General features: G+C 38.4%; 1 protein-coding gene across 1 annotated transcript; it reads left to right on the plus strand.

The window, feature by feature from the left end:
• Positions 1-1,653: 1,653 nt before the first annotated feature.
• Positions 1,654-7,651, plus strand: LOC131148502 (glucomannan 4-beta-mannosyltransferase 2). Its single transcript, XM_058098216.1, has 9 exons — positions 1,654-2,374; positions 2,494-2,592; positions 3,075-3,327; positions 5,523-5,633; positions 5,831-5,967; positions 6,065-6,178; positions 6,274-6,473; positions 6,587-6,781; positions 6,893-7,651. The coding sequence occupies exons 1-9, from the start codon at positions 2,042-2,044 to the stop codon at positions 7,053-7,055; spliced, it is 1,605 nt and encodes a 534-aa protein (XP_057954199.1). The 5' UTR covers positions 1,654-2,041; the 3' UTR covers positions 7,056-7,651.
• The last annotated feature ends 471 nt before the right edge of the window (positions 7,652-8,122 follow it).

Genomic DNA, 8,122 nt, shown 5'->3' on the forward strand with positions numbered 1-8,122 from the left:
AAAAATAAAACTATCCATTAAGGCGGTATATATATATATATAAATATATCAGTTGGGTAAAGCATCGTGCTGATAACGTGTTATAAAATAATATAAGAATTAATAATAAATAAATAGGGATAAGCAGAAAGTAATGAAGACAAGCAAAATAAATAAATAAATAAGAAGTCAGGCCGAATTTATGTGGTTCTGTTTATACCTACTCCACGGGCGGATGATATCAATAACTATGTTAAGAGGAATTACAACATATATTTGGGCTTATACAAATTTCCCACTATCTTACCTTATATAAAATATCTCATTCTTTTCTCTTCTTTCTTTCTTTTCTCAGTCTCTACGTGTTTTTCTTCCTGTACTTTGCTCTCGGCTCAATTCTGTTTATCTTGTGTACGCATTCTTCTCTGCGTCTGCTCCTCTTTATATAGTCGTTGGAGAAGCAGAAGAAAAATAATTGAATGGAATTGAGGGAGGGAGAAAAGAGGGAGACGAATGGAAGAAGACATGGGAGTGATGTGAGAAGGAGACAAAGGGGACAACTATCACTTCATTCACAACACAGGTAAGATTTTTATTTTTATTTTTCTTTCAAGTGGCAGCCACTATTATTGGTAGCTCACAGCTATCATTTATAAACTGCCAAGCTGCCTGTCATTCATAATAGATTTTTTTTTTGTTACAAATTAGAACAGGAGAGAAGTAATAAGGAGAATTACTAGGACACTTGCTCGAATTTGAGTTTATTGTACTTTTTATTTTTAAAAAAAATTGTTATAAGGCTAGCCTTATTCTATATAATTCACTACTTGATTCATGTAGCGACAATGTTTTTATAAGGTTGGTGAGATCATATGGGAATAGTATTTTGTTTGAACAAAAGATATATTTAGTCAAAAGGGAAAAGGAAGAAGAGAGTAGTTTTTTTTTTTTTCTTAGTTTGGTTATGAATTAGAACTAAAGAGAAGTAATAGGGAGAATCACTCACGAAACTTGCTCCAATTCGAGTTTTACTGTGTTTTTTTCTTTAAAAAAATAGTATTAGAAGATTAGTTTGAGCTTAGATCATACAAGTAAAGTTAATTCAAAAGCCTTCAAATCCCTATTTCGAATTGTAATCATTACAATGATTTTTAAAACCAATTGTTGTGAATCCAAAAGTATAATTGTTGTTGCTCTTGCCCAGATAAATTTATTTTGTTATATCATTTAATCAAAAAAAAAAAATTAGTGATGGGATTTTTGACATGAATGTTTTAGTACTAAAAAAACTCTGCATTTCAAGAAGTAATGGCAGCAAAATATTGGCATAATAGGATGTAAAATCTTGTGAAGTTTCTGAGGGAACCACAAACCCTAAAAAACCATTTCAATAATTGCCTTTCAATTGTCCAATGCTTTAATGACAATATCCATCAGAGACGATTATAACAGCAATCTTCCATTTATCTTCTTTTCCTATTGCCGGTTTCAAATGCCAATCCAAAACAGGGAAAGGTAAAAAGTTCTGGCTCCCGACTAGAGGGACGAGTTGACTCAAGTGAGCCCTCAGCACACTCTAAAGGACACGTGGCTGCCTCCCATTGAGGCCAGCCATATGGCTGAGAGTGTCGGTGTGCAGCCCAGTACTACCCCTGCACCCACAAACCACTACTTAAGAGAGGGGAGAAACTACGGAGCCCCAACTTTAAAGCCTCTCGCAGTCCAGAGTGCCTCCATTGTTCTGTCTCTGTTCTGCACTTCTTTCACATTAGAAAAGCAGAGCAGTGGTTTGGCACAAGCTGTAGAAAACATAAATTTTTTTTGTTTTTTTTGTTTTCTGGTTTGTGTTTTTTTGCTTTTGTTTTTGGATCTCTCTGTTTGCAAGTGAGAGATCTGAAGTAGGTTTGTGCTTTGTTCACCGAGAGACGGGTAATGACGTTGAGGGCGTTGAGCCAGCGATGCCATTGTTGAACAAAACAGGGGAAATTTGAGGAGGACGAGGAGGAGGAGAGAGAGAGAGAGAGAGAGAGAGAGAGAGAGAGAGAGAGAGAGAGAGAGAGAGATGGATCAGATATCGCCAAAAAAGCTGATTCCGGAGTCATTTTTTCAGGGGACTAGAGTAGACATTGCAGGGCAAATTGGGCTGGCTTGGGAGCTAATCAAAGCGCCATTGATAGTTCCCCTGTTGAAGCTTGGAGTGTACATCTGCCTGACCATGTCGCTGATGCTGTTCATCGAGAGACTGTACATGGGTGTAGTCATCATCCTCGTCAAGCTTTTCTGGAAGAAACCTGATAAGCGTTACAACTGGGAGCCCATACGAGAGGACTTGGAAATCGGCAATTCGGCTTTCCCTGTGGTCCTCGTTCAAATCCCAATGTTCAACGAAAGAGAAGTATCTCTCTCTGTCTCTCTGTTCAACTCGGCATTGTTGTTTTTCTTAGCTCGAGGATTTGTGGGTTTCAGAGAATAAAGTTTGAACCTTTTTGTTCTTTTTCATGGGGTTTGGCGCAGGTCTACAAGGTCTCCATTGGAGCTGCATGCAACCTTTCGTGGCCATCAGATCGTCTCGTCATCCAAGTCCTCGATGATTCCACAGACCCTGTCATTAAGGTACTCAAATAATTCATCCTTCCCCCAAACACTTCATCCCACATCATAATAAAATGTTCACACACAGCAGTCACCTGTTTCTTCCCCAGAGTATATACTATTTACTTCCCCTTATTTCAAGCCAGACTTTAGTTTCAAATTGTTGAATCTCTCTCACTGCCATTGGAAACCCAGCTCCAATTCCCTATCCCCCATGTGGGTCCATTTTGAGATTGGCATTAAGTTTCGGCTTTTTAATGCTTCGAAACACCCCCAAATCTCAAAATCAATCACCCTTCATCTGAGATTGATAGAAATTTCCGCTCTGGGATTGTTCTCGTTTAGCATTTTAGTCCCATTAACAGTGGGTAAAAGCACAAATTTCACCAATATTCTACAATCCCACCAAACAGGGACAAAAATTTAGTCTGGGTTTTGGTGATTCCCCCATTTTACGATCTGGGTACATGTTGTTTCACCCATTAACGCATCAAATGACGCAGGACATGGTGGAGCTGGAATGCCAGAGATGGGCCAGCAAAGGCATAAACATAAGATACCAAATCCGAGAGAACAGAACAGGGTACAAAGCAGGGGCTCTTAAAGAAGGCCTAAAGAGAAGCTACGTCAAACACTGCGAGTACGTCGCCATCTTCGACGCCGATTTCCGGCCGGAACCCGACTATCTCCGGCGAGCCATCCCCTTCCTCGCCCTCAACACCAACATTGCCCTCGTTCAAGGCCGCTGGAGGTTCGGTAAGGGTTTAACACTTCGGTTCAGTCCTTAACCACGGTTAATTACCCTTTAAAAGACCCAAAACCATGATTAATTAAGCCAAGTCTAGGATCTGCCCGGCTTTGGCGCCCTAATTAAGAGCCATTAATGCCCTTATTTTCTTAAAAGTGTCGGTGGTCATGGGACTCTGTTTTCTTTTTCCTTTTTTTTTTTTTGGCGGGGGGCGGGGGGCGTAGGGCACTTTGTCCAGACACGTCGGCGAGATTTGTAGCATAACACTTGGGACCCACTGGAACCACCAATCACGGGGCCCGTTGAGCTCTCTGATCGTGACACCTGTATGTCTTGCAACTTTAATCACGGGTCCTCTGTTCCACTTTCCCAAAGTATAGTTGCGGTATTGGAAGTGGAAAAAAATGATTTTTATTTATGGTAGGACGCTTTTAGATTATATTTCCTTTATGTTTATTCAATCTTAGACTGTTTTAGTTGCTATACCCTATAGGAATGTCCTTTGGGAAATTGTTCTTTTGCTTTTCTTTAGTATTTTTAGAAAATAACCAGATTATATTTAAGATTTGATTTAGAAATTATAGTTATCAATTATCATATTTTACCAACAAGATATCACTTACATTGTATAAAATGCAACTGTGTTATTTATTTTTTACCTAAAAAATTTTGTATATGTTTAATTTTGTTCTATAATAATTAAAGGTATTTTGGTATGTCATTAAACATCTATCATAGAGAATTTTTTCTTTATATACTTTTTTTTGAAAATTTCAAACTATATTAATTAGTGACAAGTACAATGCTTTCATAATTAATTTTTTTCATTAAAGGAAAGTTGACAAGTTGCAGTGAGTAAATTCATGAGAGCAATAGTTACTATACATTTGAATTTGTTTTTTTTTTAAAAGGTGCACAAGATAATTAGGGAAGTTATAAATATATGGTTAAAGAAATTAAAGTTATTGAGTAATAAATTAGATTCCTAATAGGATATGATTAATAATAATATTAAAGTGTATTTATAGTAATGGTAGTTCTTATTGTGAGGTTTAAAATCTCATTTTACTTTTGCTTTCCTCATTCTCAACAAGTCAAAACCCGTTAACCCGTACCCGCAGACTTAGGCTGAGGGCAGTCATGTGGACCGACCCACGTTCACCGACATTTGCGATGAAAGACAAAGGCCGTTGGACGAGGCACTGGGATATGCACGTGCCTGGGGTGACCTGGCAACCTTCTAATCACGTGCCGACAAGAAGCCCATGGCTATGTCTGTCCCGGCGGAGTGACGTGTCTGTGTACTGCGTGGGGCGCACCTCACTCAGCAGTCTAGCACACTGGAAATTGCGTGGGGAGGCCCACACCGAAACTTTTCCCTTTCTGTGCTCGAGGGGGCTCACCCACGTTCTCAAAGCAGATGCGTTTTACGCTTTTACCCCCGCAGGCCCCCCTTTTTCAAAAAAGAAAAATGAGAAGAGTGCAAATTTCTTTTAGTAAAAAGACTAAAATATCCATGGTAGATATTCTGGTTAAAAGGGAATTTAACAGTGGAAGGTCCAATAGAATTCTTCTCTTTTTTAAACTTTTGAATTATCTTTGTTATGTTATGGGTATTTTGAATTTTTGGATATCGTACTTACCAAGTTTGATCTAAGCTTTGATTAATTAGGATTTCGTAAAAAGGAATTCAGGTCTAAAATTAAATTTCTTGAAGTGGGAAGGTTATATATATATATATATATATATATATATATGACTAAAGATGCATTTATTTTATGAGTTAGGATTGATTAGTATTTCTAACCTTTGCTTGATTAGTGCAACTATATGATAGAATTGGCTAGATAGAGGGCTTTATATTATCGGCATAAAAACCCGAAAAGTAAAAAATAAAATGCTAGTTATGTCCCTAATCTTTATGTATGGCGGACCGACATAATAATAGGATAATTACCCTAGGCACAAATACTATTCGAGTCGAATCGAATCCCACAAAGCGTTGGCCTACAAAACAAACTCACCCTAAGCTACTAAGGGGAGCTCTTTTATTTTTCTAGGTAGGAGTAGGAGTAGGAGCATAAAATGAGTTAATCTGATTTGTTTTCTATCATGGAGGAATTTTTTTTTTCTTTTATAAGAGGGGTGGGGGGTTCGGGGAATGATGGTAATTGGTGAAGTGATTGGAATTGTATGAATGCAGTGAATTCAGACGAGTGCCTGCTAACAAGGATGCAAGAAATGTCCCTGGATTACCATTTCAAAGTGGAGCAAGAAGTTGGCTCTTCCACTCATGCCTTCTTTGGCTTCAATGGTAAACCCACCTTCTCTCTCATTCCTCTACCATAACTACATATGCATCTTATTAAAACATTTGCTTTCTTGGAATTATTGGGATTCGCTAGCTTCTGAATATCTATGCAGCAACATAGTCCTTTTACAACATCCAATTTGGTTGTCTCATGCATTGTGTGCACCACTCATGGCTACTTGAATGTGAAAAAATTGCAGGCACAGCAGGCGTATGGAGGATCGCAGCCATCAACGAGGCTGGCGGCTGGAAGGATCGCACGACAGTGGAGGACATGGATCTCGCTGTTCGAGCTGGTCTCAAAGGCTGGAGATTTGTTTACCTCGGTGACCTCCAGGTTTTCATCTCATTATTTCGTCACATAACTAACTTGTCTAAATTCTGCTGTTTGTGTACATCCCTTGATTGACCTTATCTGTCCTCTGATACAACAGGTGAAAAGTGAACTTCCTAGTACTCTAAAAGCTTTTCGTTATCAGCAACATAGGTGGTCTTGTGGCCCTGCTAATCTCTTTAGGAAAATGGTGATGGAGATCATTAGAAACAAGGTTGGTTGGTTTGGCTTATATTATATCTTTGTTATGGGAAATGAATCGATCCATTTGCTCTCAATTATTTTAATTTTTTCCATCTTTCATGGTAGAATGTGACATTGTGGAAGAAAGTGTATGTGATCTATAGCTTCTTCTTCGTTCGGAAAATCATTGCCCATATGGTCACTTTTTTCTTCTACTGTGTGGTACTTCCCCTAACCATTTTAGTCCCTGAAGTTGAAGTCCCGATTTGGGGAGCTGTTTATATTCCTTCCATCATTACCATCCTAAATGCAGTTGGAACTCCAAGGTCAGTCTTCGACTTCCTTTTATGCTATTCTTTCTCACATTCTCACACGATTCTCTTCCTCAGATGGCAAAAACTCTGCCAGGTTTTTTTACCTTTCTCAATCAATCTTGCAGGTCAATTCACCTATTGTTTTATTGGATCCTTTTCGAAAATGTGATGTCCCTGCACCGAACCAAGGCGACCTTTATTGGACTGCTGGAAGCAGGGCGAGCTAATGAATGGATTGTCACTGAAAAACTAGGAGACGCTATGAAAAAGAAAACAAACGCCAAAGTTGTCAAGAGACCCCTGTCTGCCCTTGGGGATAGGTAACATTTTTCTTCTCATTTTTAATGAATCGACATCAACGAGCTCACTGACATTTATGAGTTTTTTTTTTTAAATTGCTATGGGAATTGATTATCATGGTTAAATAACAGAATCCATCTACTGGAACTGGGATTTGCTGCATTCCTCTTCTGCTGTGGATGCTATGACTTTCTCTATGGAAAGAACAACTACTTCATTTACCTCTTCCTGCAGACTTTTTCTTTCTCCATTGTGGGATTTGGCTATATGGGCACCATCATCCCTGGCTCTTAGCGATGATCTCCCTCTCCCTCTCTCTTCAACAAGTATATATATTATAGATAAGCTAGGGGGATCTGTTAGAATCATTCGAGGGCAGTTCTCCCTACTGTAGCTTTTACAAAAACAAAAAGGTCATTCATCAAGTTGGGTAGAAGTTAAAGCTTAAGTCCTGTCTTCCTCAATTGACAAATCAGGTGTTTGGTCCCTTGGAAAATTTTAGGGACAGAAATGCTGGTATCATGTGATTGTACTGCCTTGAGGGAAGACCAAGAGCTAAATTGTACTTGGGCTTAGGGATCAGCTAGCAGGTTGTTTTATTTTCTACTTCAATAGCTAGATTGTTTGCAATTCTGATATTTTCAATTTTTTTTTCTTTCTTGCTGCATCAGAAAGAACAAGGGGATAGGTTTTTGTTTTTCTGCTGTTGGGTATTTCAATTGTAGTTTTTTCCCCGTTTGAGAGAAAATAATTAAGCTAATGGTTGAAGGGGTAAACTTGCAACCAGAGTTCTATGCTATTGTAGTCTGTCTGCTTCTTTTCTTCAGAGTTTTGTGTTGTATTGGAATGATACAGATGGGAAAGAATAAAGCTAAGGATTGTTAACTTTATATTATTTGTTTATGAATGGTGAGAGCCCATTTTCTTTTGAAAAGCACTTGTATCATGTTGTGTTTGAGTTAGAAGTTCAATTTCATTCTATTTGATTCCCTTCTGTTAAGAGGGTTCCTCTTGCAACCCAAATTAGGGCTCTTCAAATTATTTGCCTTGTGATTACTAAAATAAGTTCAGCTTTAATTTATGGTTGAATGGTGTTGTGGGCTGACAGATTTTTATGGCCATGAAGAGAACTTTGTCTCGATCTATTTAAATATCCAGCAGGAGTGCGCCTATGAGGCGACAATACTCCATCAAGTCGTCGTTACGAAAACCCACAACAAAGCTAACAAATGAAAAATGTGAAATAAAAATGTACAGAACACAAAATTTACAAGATTTGACAATTTTTGCCTATGCTCTCAAAGTTAAATCAGGTCACCGATTCCACTATTCAGCCATAAGCACAAGCAGAATGCCCGAGC

Source organism: Malania oleifera, chromosome 2, assembly GCF_029873635.1.
Source record: "Malania oleifera isolate guangnan ecotype guangnan chromosome 2, ASM2987363v1, whole genome shotgun sequence".
Classification (NCBI taxonomy): domain Eukaryota; kingdom Viridiplantae; phylum Streptophyta; class Magnoliopsida; order Santalales; family Ximeniaceae; genus Malania; species Malania oleifera.

What these genes read in the sequence shown, in the direction of transcription:
- LOC131148502 (XM_058098216.1), top strand. Translation starts at nt 2,042, where the DNA reads ATGGATCAGATATCGCCAAAAAAGCTGATTCCGGAGTCATTTTTTCAG. An exon ending in CCACAGACCCTGTCATTAAG is followed by an intron (nt 2,593 to 3,074) that starts GTACTCAAATAA and finishes CAAATGACGCAG; the next exon opens with GACATGGTGGAGCTGGAATG. An exon ending in TGCCTTCTTTGGCTTCAATG is followed by an intron (nt 5,634 to 5,830) that starts GTAAACCCACCT and finishes AAAAAATTGCAG; the next exon opens with GCACAGCAGGCGTATGGAGG.